The sequence below is a fragment of the Pleuronectes platessa genome, chromosome 1 (genome assembly GCF_947347685.1).
Source record: "Pleuronectes platessa chromosome 1, fPlePla1.1, whole genome shotgun sequence".
Classification (NCBI taxonomy): domain Eukaryota; kingdom Metazoa; phylum Chordata; class Actinopteri; order Pleuronectiformes; family Pleuronectidae; genus Pleuronectes; species Pleuronectes platessa.
In genome coordinates this window covers 23,300,490-23,323,119 of record NC_070626.1, presented here as the reverse complement: position 1 = coordinate 23,323,119, position 22,630 = coordinate 23,300,490, and the positions used below count along the sequence as shown (strand labels likewise).

General features: G+C 42.1%; 1 protein-coding gene across 1 annotated transcript in view; it reads right to left on the bottom strand.

Moving 5' to 3' along the window:
* Positions 1–17,417, bottom strand: part of rasa3 (RAS p21 protein activator 3) — a 35,359-nt gene extending 17,942 nt beyond the window's left edge. The window contains exons 1-4 of the mRNA XM_053421651.1: positions 17,181–17,417; positions 5,718–5,835; positions 3,347–3,450; positions 2,372–2,466 (exon numbers count right to left, since the gene is read on the bottom strand). Coding sequence (XP_053277626.1) covers positions 2,372–2,466; positions 3,347–3,450; positions 5,718–5,835; positions 17,181–17,235 — 372 coding nt within the window. The 5' untranslated portion in view covers positions 17,236–17,417. The remainder of the gene's footprint in view (positions 1–2,371; positions 2,467–3,346; positions 3,451–5,717; positions 5,836–17,180) is intronic.
* Positions 17,418–22,630: the final 5,213 nt, after the last annotated feature.

Below are 22,630 nucleotides of genomic sequence, written 5' to 3'. Positions count from 1 at the left end.
TATATTGTATAAGGTTGGATATAGTTGAAACTGTTTTCCAAATGCTGTTCTATAGTCTGTACTTTGAGCCAAAAAAACTGACAGATAAACATTAAATCTTAAACATAAACATAAACATTATTCCTTAAAATAAACACACACACATAAAAGAAATGGCGGCATCCCTCCGACACCAGAGACACTGTCTCTGTGAGCCTGAGCGTCATGCTGAAGTTATTCCCCCTCTGAAGTGATTGGATTAATGACATAATGACAGTGTAGCGGTGCAGCTGTCGAGAAAAGCTCCATTAATTAACAGCATCAGTATGCACACTCACAGGCGCAGCTCTTTCGGGGCCCGTTCGAGCAGAGGGAACAAACACAAGCACTTATACATGTGCGCACAGGTCAAACAATGCGTCCTCTATTGAAAAGAGAAGAGAGACACTCTATCTTCCTACTTCATTTGATCCTTCTCCCTCGCTTTTCTCTCTTCTCTGTCACTGTCTCACACATCCTTCCTCTCCCCAGCTCCTCGGATGAATGTGTCTCTGTCTCAGATCCCTGCTCCAGGGCTACACACACCCATCTGTCTGCAGATGTTACTGTTCACTGTTTACTGTGTCGCTCACTCTGTGTGTGTGTGTGTGGGGGGGGGGCACCATTTGCTGGGTGTGTGCGATCCTCTCCGTGTGTGCATGTGTGTGTGTGGGTGAGTGAGACTGCTGAATAGTGAATAGTGTAAAATATTTGATGTATTGAATAGGCATGTAGAACAGGACAGCTCTCCATAGCTGATTACTGGAATATTTATATAATTAAACCCCTTAGATCATTAATGTCAACATTAACACAGTTCTGCCTGTAGCTAAGAATACAGATTGAGATTACTCAGATTGTCTTTAGGGTATTTTATGTAACTGTTAATATGAATGTACCGTTATATTCACTGAGTTTATTCGTGGCTGAGCAAACCCTCAGTTAACATCCCCGATGTAAACTGTGGCGAAAGTGACATCTTATATCAGTAACATCGACAGTGTGACAGGTTCACAGCTCTGACTACAGGTGTGTGCAGCCAAGGAAGACAGTCAGACAAAAGTTGAAGTGCAAATGGTGCACGCTCTATTTCAACCTTGCAGATGCAGAGTGCAAGGATGTGTTCGAGGCCACTTTGATTAATTTAATAGCGAAAAAAGGTGTCTTCACTTGCCTCTTAATTATTAATGGAACGTGCAATAAACCATTCACAGTGCCATCTCTTGTCCCCTTTCAAAGTCAGGTGCTCTTACACCTTGGTGGAGAGATGGCTTCTCTTCAGAGGAAACAAACCTGCTCGAATGCAGAGGAAGACCATTGGTGCCACTGACCTCAGACCAGGTTTGTATTGATCAATCCATCCATTATATCAGGACCAGCAGGGCCATGTGAGCTCAGATGCTGCACAAGTGCAGGAAAATGACAACTGCATCCAAAACTAGCAAAGATACTCGACAGGGCCCTAAGTGGCTAAGTCAAAACTGTTTACATCATAGTCTAAGACCAAGAGTACATGCAGAGCTGTGTCTACACACTTTTGGCTATAGGTAGAGCAAGAGTTTGTACAATATAAAATAGTTGCACGCTAGAAAATCAACAGGAAACTGGAAAAGACACCCGGTCACTACTCTGTGTGTCGCTGTGCAGCACGTGCAAGATCAGAACCTGAAACTGAACAATCTACATCTGAGATTAACATTTCAGTCAGGACTGTCTCCCAGCAGGACAATAAGGTACGATTTGCTTTAGTCTGTGTTTACAGGACGTATTTCTGTAACACTCCACGATAATCTGTTATCGTTACTTTCCACATTAAAAGCACAACCTTCGACTCAAACACGGACTTCACCTTCTATCACAAGCAACTGTCATTAATGAATGACCAGTGAGAATGTAGAAACTGTAGTGATCTTTATGAAAGTTGTGATCTCCCTCTTTGATCGGCTGGTGACAAACTGAGCTGTGATGGGGGTGAACACCTTGTTGCTTTTACCGTATACACGGAGGCAGCCAGGTGACTTTGAACCTGCAGCTCAGGTGTTTTAGGTGCACACATGCTTTGTTTGTTAGGGGTCTGCACCGCTGCAAACATGAACCTGCAGACACACTATCACACTTATACATTTGTGCATATACTGCAGGCAAGGGAAGTTAGAACGTGTGGGTGTCGATACAAATATTCTGATACCAGTAAATTTACATTACCTGAATTTAATTTCCAATACTTAAAACAGCCCTTTGTTTCAGATCACGAAAGATGCTTTGTGCGGGTAATTGTGTGTGTGTGTGTGTGTGTGTGTGTGTGTCTGTGTGTGTGTGTTTGTGTGTGTGTGCACGTTCTCTCTGTACTGACCTGCACCTCTGAGTCAGCGCTGACAGGTTGTAGCTGGAACCAGGTGTCTTTGCCGTGATATTTCTGCAGGTCCTCTTTCTTCACTGCAACCTTGCCTATACACACAGTAACACACGAGACAGATAAATGAGATGAAGACACGTACGTGCTTTTACATTTTCCTAAAAAGCCAGAAGGGTTCAGACGCCAGCAACAACAAACACCCACACAAGCTCACATGCCTGATCACTTACTGTTAATCCATATGCCGCTCACTTGCATGCATGCACCTGGTGCAGAAACACTGGCAAAGTCACAGTCAGTGAACTGGAAATGACCTTGTCATGTCTACTCTGAAACTGAGTTACACCCATGCACACACACACACACAGAGGACCAGCGATGGTGTTGAAGATACAAATCACACCCAAGAAAGATTTTAGCAGTTTGCGGTCACTAATCACATCAACAATCACACACACACACACCATATGAAACTACCCCACCCTGTAATACCAACAAAAACATCCGTCCACACTCAAAGAGATACACAACTTTTTTCCACTTTGTGAAATATGTTGTCAGCTGTTTAATACAAAGCTAGAGCAACCAGCAGAGCAGCTTAGTATTTAGATTTTATTAATTTTAAATGATATGTTGAAGCTGAAATTTTAAATCAGACATTTCAGTGTTTGTTACATGTTGCTTTTACCTTGATTTTCTGTAGCTTCTTTGCATTAAAACAGAATTTATACACGCAAACAAGAACGCCGCTGTTTTATAACACAATTGCAAGACTACTCTGTTTATAAAAAAAATTCTAAAAAGCCCCCCAATGTGCTTTAGCTTCTGTGGAATCATGGTGAAGAAGCCTGTTGAGGCTTTTATTTTCTCTTTCCAAACACACAACATGAATAAAGCAAATCTAATTTTATCTTGCAAGCTGCGTTCGAGCCCCGGTGTGAAAAACAACAGACGGAGCAGCTGTTTGCTCACCGATGCTGGAGTCCCTCCTGAACACGTCCCTGTCGAAGATGTAGAAGGAGAGGTGTCTGAAGCTTCGTGGGATCTCACAGTAGAAATCCTCCCCGTAGAACGGACTGAAGGGGGAGAGGAGACACAAGTCAGATGAGATTAGATTTGATCTGTCGCCTGATACAACATGTTTTTACCACAAATTCAGTTTTACAACTAAAGAAGAAAAGGAAACACTCCCACATGCGTTTTCAAAGGCCTTTCTTGAGGTTACTCTTTGACCAAAATGTTGTATTAAATGTGCTTCATCAGGAAACTGTTGGCAGCTTGCAGGTGTTTCCTCTTCATCTTGTTTGGTTGTGTCTGCTCCGCCTTCTTTTGCATGTCACACTCAAAGGATTCTTAATGAAGTGCCACATATTTAGTAGCTGAAAGAAGTCAAGTAGCATCTTGAAGGGAAGAAAGAAATGTGGGAGGAACAAAAATCCCCCAAAGAAATTAAGCTGCTAATTATATGAAAAGACGGATGTTTCAAATAAAAACAAAATCCTCTCAAGTCACATGTGTGTAATATGTTTTGAACGCAGCAGCATGCAGATCGGGAAACATATTGTTTACAATGTTATTTACACAGCCCAAAATCGCAAATGTATGGGAAAAAAAGAGACCTTATCACATAATTTTGAATTCAGCATCTGAATATTAAGATTTACTACCTTATAATTACATATGAAGTTTTCATAACAGTGAGAAAGCTATTAGAAAACAATTTCAGAACCGAAAATTTGTGCTCCAGAAAACATAATTACTTATTTATTTAATAATTACAGTGTGGTTGTACCTTCACAGTCTTTTATGAAACACAGTTTTATATTGAGGTTGTTCTGTATCCCTAACGATTCTTAATGAGCAAGAAATGATATGTGACCTGTTATAAACCTGTCTATCAACACAGTTGTGTGCCGCAGTACTCAGTGTGATGATTACATGTGTACATAATAAGTACATAATAGTACATAATAATCAGTTGTGTGATTGCCCTATTGTTCTTGTGCTCGCTCTATCACTGTTTGATTGGTTAATCTGTAAACTGTTTCTGCCTCTGGAACATTTGTCTGTTCTGTTTGTCCCGGTTACTGAAACATTCAGGTTTAATTTCACCTTCAAGCAAACAGCACAGACAGAAGCCTTCCACCCGGACAGAACCTAAAATAGAGACCACATGTGTCCCCATCTTGCCATGAGTCATGTGGACTCTGCTACAACAATAAGCCTGTTTGTGTCCAGTGGCTGGAAGGTCCGTCCACCGCCGCACACAGCGCTACCTAAACCACGACCATAGAAATCACAGCAATGAGAATCTCGTGAGCCGAGGCCTCGGGGCCGCCGCCAACAATTACTGAGTAACTGAAGAAGTTACTGAGTGGCCCTGAAGACAGACAGAGACCCGACTGCATTCGTAAACAATACCACAAATACAAGGCGCTTGAATCAATCTAATTCAGTTTTGTGCTGTAATGAGCTTTTCATTAACCCGGACTAAAAAATTGAAAGCTCGAGGCTAGAGAGTCACAATCTGTTCAGACGAACACGATCTACAAGTAATGCTGCGATAAAATACTGGATCTGCTGAGCTGTGTATCCTGACTTCATTTCTGAAAAGTGGCAGGAAGAGGAGACGTGTCCTCCATCTTTATATACATTCTATGGCCTGAGGCTAGCTGATTGATAACTTAAGTAGAATAAAATAATGAATAGAAACAATTGGTAACTGAGTTGAATCAGGTGTTGACAAGAAGAGGAATAAAACCTGAGAGTTGTCTTCTAGAAAAGTAAGTAAATGCAAACCATAAAAATTTACGATAACTACAGTCCCCACAAGTGACACCAAATCATCTTTATGCCCCCTGGTGGTCGGCATCAGTATAGGTAAGAAACCCTGCCTCCTCCATGTTGATAGATGTCACGTGGACCAAACCCAAAATGAAATTCATTTTTCACAAAAAAAATTTCCGTCACTTTAAGTTGTTGATGTATCAAATGTTTACTTTTCCAGTAAGTTTGGTTCTAATCAGTTATTTGATGCCATCAAATCGTAGCGAGATCTCGTGATTGACAGCTGAGACTGAACCGCGATTGGTCGAGCCAGTGAATGCAGTCTGCGATTCTGTAGCTGCTCAGTGGTGTCTATATTTATCTATATAGTTTATCATAGAAAAGCTTCTCTGAGCCTCTCAGGGAAATATAACTTGTATGTTTTCTTTTATATTTACATGTTTGCGCCATATATCAGCCTTGAGTCTTCATTTGACTTTCACTATTGCCCACGTCTGTATCTACCCAGTGAAAGGATGAGGAAGAAAGCAAATGGGTGAAGGGGCCCCCAGCTTACCAGAGTGACTTCTCCACAATCTTGGTCCTGAACACCTCCTCTTGGTCCAGGTTGACGGTGCAGTAGCAGTCCCTCATCCTGTTGGGCCCCGGGTAAGGAGGGAGGTTTTTTGCTTCTCCTACAACAAGAAACAGGAGGAGAGGGAGCAGATATTATTTAGGGACGCTGTTGTAAGCAATGTTTATTCATGCACACTGCTATAAATGATGAATTATTTAAGAACACTGAAAGTAGGCAGAATCAAAAAGGGGTAGAAAAAAAGGGTTATGCAAGATTACACCTGTTTTAGCTTTGAATGTATCAGGGTATTTTTTCACTGGACACACAAATATCAACTCATGCTCTCGGAAACACAAATGAATGTCAATATAACAAGTGTGTGTATATTTGTGTGTGTGTGTGTGTGTGTGTGTGTGTGTTTGTGTGTGTGTGTCTGTGTGTGTGTGTGTGTGCGTTATCAGATCTGTGAATGAAAGAATCTGCGTGGGACATTTCCTGAATCCTGCTGAAGCTCAATCTGTTCATCACATGTGTGTGACAGATAGCACTCCCTTTCACAAGAATGTGGTCCAACCACCCACCGAGACAAACAAACACACCAGGTCGCACAAAAACACACATCCACACACACATACACCTGACACCAAACATGCTCCAATCCCACAGGAGCAATATATTCTCCATTATGAAGCCGTGGATCCATGTTAGTCACTGCCATGTCCCTGACTGTGTTTCTCTTCACCCTGGGGACACTCAGGACTTTGTGGTATATAGTTACACGTGTGTTGTTAACCCAATATTGTGTCAGTTTTTTGTTCCAATAACGCTCCATTATCTGCACAGGAATCGGATGCTACCATTCAGACAACAAGCTGAGCTGTGGTAAATCTTGTACTGTTATATTTGGCTTTTAATGAGTGACTTCTTCCCAATGAAAGCATGGGACAGTGGGTGGGTGCTGCTACTTGCCAACAGAAACTCTCTGTGGCCTTCCCCCACATTTTTGGTTTGAAGCTCAGTAAAATTGAAACTAATATTCTACTTTTTTCCAATCCTACTTGCATTGTTTCAGTTTAATGATTTTCAGGAGGAGGTTAAGTGTCTGTGGGTCATGAAAATGAGTAAGGGTCTGATACAGCACTGGAAAAAAAGAATATCATTAAAAACTTTTTTTAATTTCGTAACTCCTTATATTTAATTTGGAACACAAGATTGTAAAGGCTTAATAGGATTTACATAATATGATTATGTTGCTAGGAAACAGTGTATTTTATTGAAAATGTAATATACATTACTTCAAGCTGCAGCAACAACAAATTGCCAGTCACTAAAGAGGAGCTCTCCAGTAGCCGTAATGCATGAGACTTATGAATTGTTGAATTGTTTTACTTTAAGGGGCGACACTGTGACAATCCACACACAATGTGGATACTTACAAACTTACTTTTCAAAAATTCACAACCCAACATTCCCTCGCTAAAGAGTTGGAAAACATGGTGCACATTCTATTACTTAGATTTATTTTTACAGACTGTGTGTTTACGTGTGAGAGCAGATCAATGATATAAGTCACTCTTATCTACGTCGTTATCCCTTCACTTCACTCAGTTTCTTGATCTTCCTCCTGTTTCTTCTTTTCTCTCTCGTTTACTCCCCAACACTTACTTTATCTCCTGTTATCTTCCTCGTTCACCCGACCCACTCCTGAGTTCCTTCCAAACTCTTATTCATGACATGTGTGGTCCATGACTGGAACGCACCATCATCCAGGTAACCAAAATATCATGGCACTACTGTGTGTGTGTGTTAAGTGACTCAACTTGCAGAGGCGTAAATCTTGCCATAGATACAGTGAACGTCTAGTTGTCTTCCCATTTGAAGGGAAGCATGAATAATTCTTCCACCATGCTGAGATGAGTTATAATAATATATCACGCAAGTGTAAACTGAAAAAACTGATCAGTCTTGTCATCCAATCGGTTGAAGAGGGAGCGCTAACAAGTAAACAAGCAAATTCCCGAACTTTAACCCTAAATCCTCTCATATCCTTCAATTACTTGCCATGGATTTTGTTAAGCACTTTGTAAACTTCTTTAGATAAGTGCTATACAAATAAAGGTATTATTATTATTATTAATATTATCTGTATAAATTGTTATTATTGTCTGTATGTGGGGGTAAGTGTTTTAACTGTGTTCTCTTCTTTTTTAAGTTATCATATCTATTTTCTTTACTGTTAATCCCGGTGTTGGGTTCTCTGTGCAAGATCTACTCGGCGCACGTCCGCCAAAGGTGTCATCTTCTGTGTTAAAAAAATGACGCAACATAAAACAACACACTGAAGTTAACAAGTCGCCAGACCTACAGTTTGGAGGAATCCAGCAGAAACCTGACTACGCATTAAGCAGTCCTCCACGTGTTCATAAACTTTAAATAAAACCAGGTGACTCCTGTAACTGGTGCGAGTCAGCGAAGAAAAACCGAAGATATTCTGTTTACAATAATTTGACAAAGAAAAACAGTGAACGTGCTAATTCCAGAACCTAATAAAAAAACTATATTTGGATTAAGATGAAATCCCGTCTGTCAACTGCACTCATCAGGTGGTCGTCTGTATGAAACCGAATCTGTCCCATCATTATCCAGCATTGTATTAGTCTAGAATGGTGTACTTTATCCAGCCTCAAGATAGAAAACAACCAGTGACTCAAGGAGCATCAGCCCAGTCACTATACACAGGGGTGACATCTCGCAGCTTCCTGTTTAGGGGAGAAGGAAGTGCTAGAGAGTCGTCTTATATTTCTGGACGAGTTGATAAGAAGCAGGGACTGGAGAGTTTGTCAGCTCAAGGGAAGTATGACTATAGTGATGTTTTTTGTATAGAAGCTTTTGTGAGTTTCCAGTAACCTGCCATTAAACACTTTATTCTCTGTCTCCTGCTTCTCCTTCTGCTTCGTTACTTTCTTTTCATCCTCGTCCATTTAACTTTTTTTCAAAATTAGCTTTAACCTTAATTTCCCTTCACTCTATTTATGGTTGCTTCCCTTCTTTCATCTTTCCCTCTTTTACTTTCTCCAGAGGGGTGTGTTTTCCCGTCCTTCAAGATTCAAAACAAGCAAAAAAATAACAACAACAATAATAACAACAACAACAACAACAACAACAACAACAGCAATGACAGCAGTTTTCTCTTTTCATCAAGCATCACTGCAGCTGCCCTTGGAGAATATCTTGCCCTAGTATCTGAGCAAAACAACACAGTGCAAACACACTGTGGGCACGTGTGTTAGCGCTGTGTGGTGTGCATGAGAGAGCAGTGAGCACTGATGATGACAAGAGGATCACCCCAGAGAGGCAGAGAGTGAAAAATAACACATCAACACGTTAACAAACTTGACTCCTCGTCTCAATCCTGATCGTGAGTTGAGTTGGGGGGGGAATGAGGAAGCAAAAGTGTTTGAAAACACCATTATGGACACAGTGAACGTGGAGCTTTGTTCCTCCTCCTCCCCCTCCTCCTCCGCTACTCAGCTCCAGCTCTGCTCGACTCGTAATCGTCCCTGACATGAACACATTCGAGGAGACGCGGTGTGAAAGAGAGAGAGAGAGAGAGAGAGAGAGAGAGAGAGAGAGAGAGAGAGAGAGAGAGAGAGAGAGAGACGTCAGCCAGATAGAAAACTGGAGAGCGGTTAGCTTTGGAGAAAGTACAACAGGAAATGAGATGAGGAGAATGGAATTTCGACTGGATCCAAGATGTAGCTTAAAAGCAGCGAACAACCCAGTTACCCCTGACAATGTGTGTCAGTGTGTGTGTGTGTGTGTGTTTGAGCTTGTAATGCGGAGAGAGACACCGTGAGAAAGGACAAGGAGTGAAACTTGTACAATATAATCCCACTGTTAATTATCATCTACTGAGTCATAACAAGAACTGCTTCGCTGGAAATCAAGAAACATAATAACATTACACACACACACACACATACAGACACACACACACACACACACACACTCGCTGTTTTGCTTTGACCCTCAGAGTCGCCGCATGCTTCCTTCCTAACTTTCCAGAGAAGTAAATCCAGTCTCTTCTCAGTGTTACGGCATCTGACGCATTCATCTGTTTTTCAAACGGGACTTTCTGGATTCGACATGTTATTTTTTTTTTTCTTGTGCGCCCAGTGAGCAACTTTTCATTTTCATCATAGACTATTAATAAAGATGCGTCCCCCACTTCCTCCTACTGTCCAAAAATGAACGCTGTCCCCTTCTGCATTTGAGGCCAGAGTCTGCCCAGTAGTGATCGGGGGAATGGAGCCGTGGAATCAAGGTCCTGCCAGTACATGTGCTCAACCAATCATGAGTCAGTATTTTTATGGCTTCAAATCACCATAACCAAACTCGATAACATAACTTCTCCCACAAAGTGAAGCCAAAGCGTATTGATTGCCACCTGTTGGCTGGCTGCGGTATAGGTAATTAACCCTGTGTCCTCCATGTTAGATGATGGGACATAGAAAGGACTAAAAAGTGAAGATGGTTTCTGTCATTTTAGGTTTGTCTTTTCATACACATTCAAGTGCTCATTGGTCCTGTGACTTTGATTTTAAGTGTTTAATTAATGATTGACAGCTGAGACTGACTCACAATTGGTCGTGGATGTGAATCGACGGGACCTCGTTACCATGGCTCCATTCGCTGATCGCAAGATGGCAGCGTTCTTATTAGGTTATTTAGATTTATTCATGGAAGCTCTGTCTCATGTGACATAAACAGTTCCAAAAATCACTGAATCTGTTTGTTTCCTGGTTCACTAAAGTTTAATTTACGTGAGAGCAGGATACTATTTGATAGCTACACCATAACAGCATCATTAAGGAACATGTCTCTGAGTTTTAATCAAGCCTGACGTATTAACCTTTGGGATCTTGCCGACAATTTTCTAATAATGTTCTCAGCACTAGAAAAAGTTGGAGAATACGATGCATCAAACACAAAACAGATGAAACGAAACACATCAGGAATTAATAATCCACACATTTCCTGTCGGCGTCAGTGTCAATACTTGTGATTTGTCTGGTTTAGCAGCTGATTTGGTTTAATAGATGGTCACAGTCAGCATTTATACCCTGCTGGCCATACCAAGGGGGAGTAATAAACCACCACTGAAACCAGCTGAGCTGCTGAGGTTTCCACACGACCACAACAGTTGCTGGAGCAGCATGAGAGTTAAAAGCTGAAGGCGATAAACTGGTGTTCGGTTACTGATCAAACTCTCTCTCTGCCCAGTGGAGTCCGGAGCTAATGTTCACACAGATTCGTTAGACTCAATGGAAAACTTGAGTAAAAGTAAAATACACAAACAGGCAAACGGGGCACACACAGTGAAGTTACACTGTGCGCAGACAATCAGCTTTGTGATCTGAAACCTGGTATGTTCACTCGAAGATGAGGGAAGTTAGAAGTTCAAGGAGAGGCTGAGCGGACGAGGTTGCTTCCTCAGGTCTGAACGTCCTGATCAGGACATGGTTTAACCTCAACAACCCCCCCACTCTTTCACGTAATTCTCAAAACATTCTGTTTACTTTTTGACTTCCAGAAGTAAACGCTTAAAGATGTAGAGTAAGGTCAACTCTGCCCTTATTCTGTGCTCCGTACAGCCGCACTCACAAACAGGCCTGGCACACACAATGTTGACAGATATGATATCTTTTGCAATCACAGGAAAGAAAGCGCAAGCCGAGTCCCTGTAATGTGGCAAGCTGACATTGCTCATGTAGCCAGAGGTGAGTAACACGCTTGCAAAACCTGATTTAATCAGCATGAGTGGAGCTGTTTCCTACAGAAATGGAGTTTTGAACGACTTTCTGCTGCAGTTCATTTCTCTTTTTGAACTGCTTCTCATGCTTCTTGACACTTGAAGTCCTCCCTCCACTGCGCAGCCAGGTGTACGTTTTCACTCTTCATGTCATTGCCAGCAGGTAGAGGTCGTTCCGGAAAGGGATCGAGTCGGCGTCTCCCACGGGGCACCTGAAGGGCATCCTGAAGGAGCGGCACTCCGCAGCCCTCTATTTACCACTGCTGACCCTGCATGCTGGGCCTGTGGTGATACCTCCCCATGTTTCCTGGTACTGTGTTCTGTCCCACAGTGCTGAGGGCAGGAAGAGCTGCTGAACGTAACCCGGATATTTCCACCGGCCTAAAGCGGCATGAAGCGAAACGCGCTCTGCGTCAACACACATGTTTACAGCAAACTGCTTCCCGGCCTTCGAGGACAAAATGGAGAATATACGCAAGACTTTCCCCACAGACAACTGATTACCAACAGGACGTAATCATTATATTACAGCCTCATATGCAGCTTGTTATTACTCTCGACTAAATGCAATTTGAAGTCTAAATAAGAGCGGGAGTCCTCCCCACACACACACACACAGATGAAGCGTTCAGCACCCCATCCCCCCACCCCCCTCCTCGTCACGCCATGTCTCCTATTCAGTCTGGACGGGAGGAAGTTTGGGAACCTCTGTTGGCCAGCTGTCAAGGGAAGGGGGAGGGGGGGGGGGGGGGGGGGGGGCACTGTCACTACAAACTGACTTTTCCCTCCCAGGCTACTCGCCGTGGCCTGAGTCATCCAGCCTGAGCTGCCCGAATTCAGCCGCCCACTCCCGCTTCCTGGACCCCCAGCCCTTCACCTCCTCCACGCGATCTGCAATCTAATGTTTCTTGCACCATGGTCCACTCAACCATTGAGCGCTATTCCCACTACGTTCAAACATGACACTTTTTCTTTTGTTGCCGCTATGGCGTGGTGTCACGCCAACACAGGCGTCAGCGGAGAGGATCAAGTAGCTTACGAGGAGAAGTGAGGCCAGGCGGTGCCATGTGTGGTGGAGATATTCTCTCAGGCCAATCCAATAAGTTATCCTGGGACAAATCATCGGGTGAGAGGCACCGAATGAGCTCTGGAAGGCTCTCAACTATTCACTGTGAAACAGCAAATTACACAGAGACAACGCAGCTATAGCTAATAAACCAACAATAAGATTTTTATATTTTGTTGTCATTGTTCCACAGATACATATTATGTCATCTAGATTATAAAATAAACTAATGTGTAATGTGGAACAGGTTAATGTGACAAACTCAAGAATAATCACCACCAAGCTCCGCAGCTCCCTCTCATCTCTAAGAAGCTTTTGAGGAGCTTTAAGCTAAACTGTTTTTGTTTCTGTTTCTGTTTTGGCCGACAGCTTCACTGTTTTGGTTCCTTCAAACCGCTCTAATTAGCATCTTAGTAGCTATTATTACGATCAGATTTACCCATGAGGTATATTTGGAAAAACTAGGTTCTCTATTAAAATTTGTAATTAAATGTGCCCTGTGGCATTTTTCTTGTGTAGCTCCCAGGTGTAACAGGCATCTCGAATGGGTCTTATTTCTCATCTTAAAGTGCCGGTATTGAAATGTCCCCCTGATATTTTCTTTTCCATCGCCTTTAATGGAGCATTTTTCTATTTTCAGGTCACTAGATCAGCAGAATAGTGTGAAATATAAACAAATGTGACATGTGAGTATGCACGTACATGTGTGTCGTCATATATGTGTGAGATGTTAACAAAACACTGGCCCACTAGTAAAAACATTGCTCCACAGGGCTGCTGGAGGTAAAGAACTAGAGAATAGCTTTAAGTTTGAACTGCAGTGAATGAGCTCATGACCATTGATAAACTCACAGTGGAAAATAAGATATTTATGTCATTTATTTGAAAGCATCTCTTCGAAGGAGTGGGGATCAAACTGTGTTTCTTGCGGTGACAGAGACGTCCGGTGGACATATGTTGTTGTTAATTAGGGCAAAGTCCCGACTCCAGCTGTGCCCCCGTCTCTCAAAGCTATGACAGACGCAGCCCAGCCTGCTCCTGTGTGAGAGACACCACCTCTGTCCCCCGCTCTGAGTCCCACTACATCTGCTTTGTATTAGCGTGTTGCCATGCAGGAAAAAACACAATTCTTTTGTAGCCTATTCCAACCAATCAGGAAGTGAATTGGGGGTAGTTTCCTGTTTCCTGTGTTCCCCCAGACAGTGCCGACCCGGGGGCCTGCAGGTCGGTTTCCAAAATCCTGCGTTCCTCCAGGAAACTGAGAGGAGTCCTCACCTGGCGGAGCATAACAATAATACCAATACCCCCCCCCCCCCCCCCCCCCCCCCATATCTCTCTCGCTGTCTCTCTCTGCTACAAATATGTGACACATTTACGGCTCTGAGTCATCAGCCAACCGCAGCCTCATGCCAAAGGACAAGACTTCCATGAAAACAATGTGATGCAAGGGTTACAGAGACATCAGTGGGAGCAGAGCGCCATTGGAATCAGACTGACAGCAAGTACGACTGCTGCTAGGTAACCACACAATGTGAACTGGCCTGTCGTCACCCTGTGACAGTACAGAGGAGCCAGGACCGAGTCTGGACTTGGAAGTGACAACAGCATGAATGTTTTTAATGAACGTCAGTCAACCGTAAATAACTAATAATAACAACTATTGTCCCCGGTAATATGAAGTCATATCTCCAGTGGAGGAATGCAGCTAAGTACATTTACTCATGCAATGTAGAAATGTAGAAATTTCAGGTACTTGAATAGTAATTTTACCAGATTACTTTTCAGAGGTTCCACTATGCTTATTTAACAGCTGTAAATTAGCTATGCTGGCTGAATAACAGTTACTTTATGAATTTATCTGTCACCTCAATTAATCAATGATGTTTTGTGGTTAAGTCCACGGTCACGTCATTGAGTGTCATAATGTCCAAACTCAAATATATTCATTCACATTAATATAAAACAAAGCCAACCAATACATGCTATTGGTTCAGCCCATTAATAAATCCCAGTTTGTCTGGACACAGCGAACAGCAGCCACCAGGCACACACTGATCACACTGCAACATCTACACCCTCAGACCCGTTACTACCAACCAGGAAATCTAAAAGTTATAATTCAGTGACAGATGATTTGTCTGCATTTCTGCTTGAGAAAAAACGTGAAGCTATGAGTAACATAAAGAAAACCTTTGTTATTGACAAATCTTGTAGGCATCGAATGAACTGTGCTTTAGAAGAATTGAATTTATAAAGCATCATATTACTATATCTTAAAATATAAGTTTACATGACTGAACTAATCAATTCACATCACTTGATACATAACATTTTATATGATACAATAAAAATGTAGGAAATTAGGAAAAAACTGCTATTAAAGCATATAAATTCCTTCACATTCTTACATATAGTACATTTGAACCAATTATTCAATTGTGAAAAAGGTTCTTTAGGCATCCACTCACTGATTAACAAACTACGACATTAAAATGCTATATATCATTAATATAGGGGTCATTCGGGTCCATGCTTTGACTATTGACCGTTTTGATCATGACACATCTGGATGACTTCTAATCAGGTATTGTACTTTGACTTCATAAAAGGATCTGATTACTTCCTCTACCACTGTTTTTGAAGCGGTTTGTGTATTAGAAAACAAGTGGGAGACAGAACAAGGTCTTCCAGTCATTCGGTTTCCAGTTTCAGGAACTCAATGACCCTGAATGACTGAACATCCATTCACAAAGTGCAGCAAACTAATGAGGCCTTTGTGATCTGACTATTACAACTTTCCCTGGAGTTACATGTCTGGGCATATTATCTCACTGGGGCCGGGCTATCTGATTAATTCCACTCAGGCTGGTTCTTTCTTACAGCTGTTTGCCAGGGACTGCTCAACCGAATTTAACAGCAGGTAAGGAGCTTAAGAATAAGGCCTAACTTTGTTATATCAGCTCAGTAGAAGAAGAAAAACTGGCCACCAGAGTATTTTGTTCTGATGCTGGCTGGCATCACCGCACAGCCCCACAGCTTGTGTCTCTGTTTGTTGTCATTTTTTTCCCCTCGGCTCATCCCTTCTGTCGCATGTTTGGAGGCAAAACAAACCAGAAAGCACAGCCAGGATGAAATGAGTGCCAGATGTCAGAGAAAGAGTCACAAACGTCCCACAGTGACCCGAGATAACAATTACAGCCCACGCAGAGGAAGTGACAGTTAGCTTTGAATATTCAGATGGATTCAAAAAAAAATCTTAAAGTTGTCCGACAGCTCAGATCGCATTTTGAAAATGATTCCTCGAACAGAATAGCATAATCCACACATTAATGACAATAATAGTTAGCTGTAACCATAATGTACATGCTATATCTATGTTACCGAAGACTGAGTTTACGGTGACCTTCTTATGTCATATTAAATGATTATTATCATCACCCGTTCTGCAGGGAGGACAAAAGATATTCAGTAACTAATAATAATAAATAATACCAACACTATATACAGTACAACTGCAATAGTATGCTTAGTGCAATATTACTATTAATGTGAAACATGTAATATAACTATTTTTTCATCAAATAATGTCATTATCATCTGCAATATTCCACATTACATACTCCAATTGTCATCACATCTTATTGCGACAGTTTCGTATTTACTATCTCATTTAACTCGCTTATTTTATTCTCTATTGTTATTGGTTCGTAATTACTCTTTTCAGACTTTAGACTTAGTACTCTAGTGTTTTATTCACTGTATTCTATTACGTATTGTGACACCATAGTCTTGGAGCCAGCTGGCACAAGGAATCACAGAAAGATAAATAAAGTCTTATCCTGTCTTATGTTATTTTAGGATTAGAAATATCTATAGCAATGTGTGGGATACATGTGATTATGTTAGTATTTGTATTAATGTGCTGTTTCCACTATGCAATTTTTCTACTTCTACATCAGGGAGGTTTATTTCTTGTGGTTTCTGAAAAGACACCTCTCCCCTGGAGCCAACATACTCATGGCTCCATTCACAAGATTCGCATGCAGCACATGCCTGCTACAAACCAGGGGTACCCACTGGAGACCAGCTACACATCTAAATATAGAAATCTAGGCTAACAATCAATAGCAAGACAGTCGAGCATGAAGCAGTTAAGGGGGAGGGGGGGGGGGGGTCGAGAGAGAGGAGAGGGTGCAATAGCATGAATGGGTGTCTGCAGCTGAGGCGGAGTGAGGGGCTCTGTCTGATCTGCAGATTAGAGAAAACAACGCATCTGGATATATGTGCAGCTGTGGAAGCCTTTATGTGAAAGATCAGCCAGTCGGCCCCAGTCTCCATATGTAAACCCATCTAGCGCACATGATGTGGATCCAAGAGCCAGCTGCCAAATCCCCAGTGTTTCCCACAGGACTGCAAAACCTCCCTCCCTCACATTTCCAGTTTTACAGGAGGCGAGCGTGTGATTTGAATTACAACAGCACATCTGAGTCCCCTCGCTGCCTGGGCCCGTTAATATGGAGCCATCCATTCAGCCTCTAACACTGGGGGGAGGGCAGGGATTTTTTTTTTGTTTTGTTGCTCTTACCTATTTTTATTTTAACGCTCTGGAAAACCCGGAGACCTTCCTCTTCCACCGCCATGCTGTGGCCGTGGCTCGTTCCCTTTCGGCGGCTAGAACGCGGTGCTCCACGGTGCTCGGTTCCGGCCTCTCCAGCACTCGGTTATTCCAGGGGTTCTGCACATCTATGCGCTCCGGACAGCGATCGCACTCCGGCCCGACCTCCGCCGCTGCTGGCTGGCTGAGTACAAGCGGGACCTCGGAGTCTGTGCAGCTGCGGCAGCGGCAGCGGCAGCAGCGGGGGCGTGGCTCCACACAACACCGCCCACACAGAAGTATGGAGGGCGATCAGCGGCGCACAAACAAGGAGAAAGTGGCGTCATTGAGGAATGTGAACTGTAGACAGAGTCCCGCCCACTCTCCCAACCGGACACAAGCTGGATGAGGCAAATTTGTTTCTTTGGGGGGGATTAAAGGTCCAGTGTGCACGATTTAGGTGAAAGGGATCTATTGGGAGAAATGGAATATAAAATAGAGGCTTCAACTAAATTGTACAAATTGTTGTTTTCATTAGCCTAGAAATGGGCATTTTATATTTAAATACTTTATATTTACATCGGGAGCGGGTCATCTCTACGGAGGCCAGCATGTTTTTTTTTTACAGTTAACCGAACTGGACAAATTAAACATCTGAAGGCTACTACAGGCTCTCTCCCATGTTTGGAAGGGGAGGGTGAGGTGGTTTTCTGTAAAAAAAAACATTTTTTTCTTCAAAATAAACGTAAAACAAGAAGCCACTAATGCACCAGTTTAGTTGGATGTAGTCTCGCAATTAAGAAGTCCATTGTCCAGGCATAGACAAAGTCCCTTCCTGGTGCCTCCCTTTACATTAACACACCTGCTCCCTTTACTCTAAATCATACCTGGTCTGGTGGTTAGTGCCCCTAGTGTCTACAAATACAGATGTTACACACTTAAATTTTAAATAATGTAACACTCCTCCAAGCAGAAGGGGGTGTATAGTGATGCCAGGTTGGCCACAGGTAGTTACTTAAGTTCATGACCATCATCATAGGTATTGCTGATGATGAACGAGCAGGGAAGCTAACATTTATTAACGGTGCTCAGAAATGTTTTATTTGGGGGGTTATGTTTTACTTTGTTTTACAAACAGCATTGCAAGTGACTGACATTGTGGTGAACAAATAAAAAGATATCATACTTACAGTACTGGGAGAAGTAGAAAAAGACTCAAACGTTTTTAAGGCGTACCAGTCATAATAATCTCCCTCATCAGCAGCCAGTAGCGGCTAAAGTGTAGGACTTGGTCACTACACAAGCTGGTTATCAATTCAGCGGCCGCATTCTGCACAGGACACAGAGGCTGTCATCGGCTGCATCCTCCAACAGCGTGTACACTGCCGTAGGGAAGTTAGACGGTCTGGTCTTACTCACAAGCTTGTTGTTACCACCGTTACAGCCGTCGCCTGGCAACAAAGCTATGGACGGTTAAGATCTTCAGTTTATTAAAAATGTTGTTCTTTTTATATAGTTGAGCACTTACATTTAAAAAATAAATTCCCCTGACGTTTTAACCTCGTGAATCATGGGAAATGTACAGTGCCAAAAATCACACAGCTTGTCTTCTGGCCCATGCCTGGCATTAATCACCCCTCATAAAGAGGCTGCTATGCTGCTGGATTTCCTAGGCATTAATCACCCCTCATACATGTCTACAAAGTTCCTGCCCCTCTTTAATTTCCTCATGAATTGGTTGGCTAAATTCTGAATTGACTAGATCTGGCCTATAATGTTGAATGGTTAAAATATATTTATGAATACAAGCATTGGCTGGCACCATCCTCCTGTGCTTCGGGATTTATTTGTCCCCCCAACTTCTCTGAGAACTGACAAAACATCCTCTGTGTCTGTGAGCGTTATCCCCCTAGAGTGGCCCCACATGCTGCAGTGTGGGGCCCCACTCCACTGGATCACCCCTGATTGTTTCCTGTTTTAGATACTGTAGACCGCAAGTGCAAAAAGCAACAAAACAGCTTGATACTGTTATTTATATCTGTGGAGCGATGATTAACTATTGCTATTCCTACCATCTGAGGTTTACAGACTGTGAAATGCAGGGAATGTGTTACTAATTTATAAATTCTGTTAATACTAAGTTTGTTAGTAAGATGATTTGATTGGTCATGTGTCAATCTGTGCCTAGATTTCATTCATGAACACACAAAGCAATACAGTATCCACCACTAACTAAGCTTGGGAGAGATACTGTATATCATGGTAATGTGTATTTCTTATTTTCCCTCAGGATTAGAAATCAAGTTTGTGTCTCTCAGAGTTCCACAGAAATGTTCTTTAAGGCAGCCACCTAACAAGACAGAAATAGCCAAGAAAGTTTAAGTGCTCCCCTTTTTCCTGCGGACGCTGATCCTGGGCCAAATTTACCAGATGGATGAATGGACGAGGTGCACGTTGGGAGGGATGTCTGGACTGGCTTTGAGATCCACTCAGGTGAAAGGTGCAGGGTCATCATCTGCCCACGCTTGAGCCTTTTGGGCCACACCTCTGAGATCACCATGACCACATTCCTCAAAATAACCCAACTCTGGTCTGGAACACTGCACAGACCCGGCTGGCCAGGCCCAACCCAGCCGAGAAATGGGACTTAGAGAACAGCCGGGACAACTGTCTCTACCAGGGACGAGCTGCAGTGCGTCTGCTGCTGTCCAAGGTGTTGGGATTAGCTGAGACTCCTTTAGAACAGCTCTAAATCTCATTAGGTGACATTACGTCTCATCAATCCTGTTGCTCTGTCACACTTTTGTGAAGAGAAATCACACAGAGCAGCAACTCTGCCATGGACTTAAAGTAACTGAGGGCAGAAGTGACAAGTAAAGTATGTTTACTCAACTACAGACTTAGATACATATTGGAAAGTTGAGTGTTTCTATTTCATACTGCTATTGATGCTAGTACAGTGCATTTAAGAGCTACATATTCTAATTTGGCAGCTTCGGTTTGTTTATTCTGGTCATCTGTGGTACTGTACTGAAGTGCAGTACTTTACCATACAACAGTTTTGAGATACTTATTCTAGAGTTCAGTCCAGTTTTCCATGAACCTTTTTGGACTTTTGACCACTTACAAAAAGCAGTGTCCAGTGGAGGCCTATGGACGCAGGTTTCAGATGTCCATGAGTTGTAAGCAGTTCCACATAAGAATCATTTCCCCTCTTTATTAAGGTCTACAGAAGTCAAATGATCCAGTATTTCACAAACCTCAGTAAAGACTGAAGAAAAACACGAGCACAGGTTTGTGCAGCCAAACTTTTCCGATCCTTGACCAGCTACAGGAGTAAAATTTGTTATGATGCCTTATCATAGATAAACTACCCGTCAATCATAAGTCCAAATATATTATTGGAGTTATGTAAAATAGGCCATTCTGCCAAGTGAGCAATTTAACCTCTGGTACTAAGTATATAAGTATATTTTAATGAATTGATGTAACTTATATTTGACTTTGACTCAAGAACTTTTTCCACTGACTGAGCATATTGTGCCTGTGTATGCACATCAGTGACGAAGTTTGTGTGCATTTGACTATCTCTAAGCTATTTTCCTAGATAAGAACTGAGGCATTAACCAGGCTGCATGAATAACCTCTCCAGGTTCGTTGCAATGAAAAACCTGATGCTAGCATGTGGGGGCTCCGGTGATGATGTCGGTTCTTCATGTTGGCCACATCCTGTCAGCAGAATGTTTGTGCAGCTTGTAAAAAGACGGGAGTGGCCTTTGAGCTGGAACTGGATTTCTCTATGATTTAATACAAGAGGTAAATCGAGAGCTCTTCTGTTTGCTTTGAATTTAAGATCCCCATAATATAGGACTACTGTGCAACAGTCAAGGGATGCTCATATCATGACATACCACTGATATCTGCAGGAAAATGCAGTTTTGCTTTTTTTTCAACTGTATGCACAACATTACATATAAAGTGTTAAAGATTTTGCTAAAGTGACTACGCCCTGTGGTAAACACTAAACCTCAGGCTTGTGTATGTGTGTATATGGTGTGTGTATTGTGTCTTAAGCTTCCTTTAGGGACACATTGCAGACCAACATCCAGTGGACAGCTTACCCTATTAGGGACAAAAACATTGGACAAAAGCCAATTTGTGGGTCAGTAGTTAAGGTTAGGGTTAGGTTCACGTTAGTTTATGGGCGAGGGTTAGTGGTTATTATGGTCATGGTTAAGGCAATGTCCCTAAAAGTGGTCTATGACTGTCTATGTGTCTAACCCTAACCCAAAACAGAAACAGAGAAACCTCTCGTATTTTGCAGGTCTCATTTATTGACAGCAAAACAAACACAAAATCTGAACAAAGACACATAAAGGATTGCTTTGTGTGTGTGTGTGTGTTTGGGTGACGATGCACAGCCACTGACAGAAAGAGGAAGAGAAAGCAGATGCTGATTCTAACTGGATTAGTGTAAAGGATGCTCGCTATTGTTTTATTACACACAAAGCCACAGCCACCAGGGCAGGGTTTGAGGGCGTCGGCACACTTTGAATAACTGTACTCTAACCCGCCCTTCTGCAACTTGTGCTCTTTTTTTCCCCTCGTATGAGCACATTCTGTAACATAAAGAGTACGCGTGTGAATGCATATGGTGGACAGAGGCATGAACACTGAGGGGAGCCTACAGGCGGTTGACATGTAAAGAGTTAATCCTGGTATTATGGGACAGACAAATAAAATCTCTATGAATAGAGCATGAATCAAGACTTCAGTGCATTAAAATTAGTCTGTGTAAAAATAGTGCTTAGTAACAATTAATTCATCCAACTCATATAAGCAGAGTATTTATGTTAATCACATTTTAGTCATTAATTTTGCTGTTTCCACACTACATTGCATCTGTACACAATAAAACATACATGAACACCACATGTAGGGATGGACATAGTCCTATAATCAACATTTCAGTTAGACTAACTATTCAAACATTAAACATCACCCTCCCATCACATCATCCTGCGTTTAATTTATTTATTTATTATATGTCAGATTTAATATATATAGCCAGATATGATCTGAGGTTTAGATAAAGAAAGAATGAAGCAAACTGAAGATCTATCCTATTCTATGTTTAAAATCTGAAATAATTTTTGAAATAAAACAGGAGCACTGTTAAACTTTACTGAGAATTACCTCCGATCAAAGAGCACAGCCTGACTGCAGCAATCACAAGACTATATGTATCATAGCACCATCTAGAGTCCTCATCATGCAGCGGGTCCAACTACAAGATTTACAGGATGGGAGCAAGAATAGAATGAAATGCAGCTCATGGTGCTTTACAACAATTAATTTACATAAAATACATACAATGAACTTGAAATAAGTGCAGGAAATGAATGGACCATTACACCCTGTGCTGTTGTTGATAGGATCAA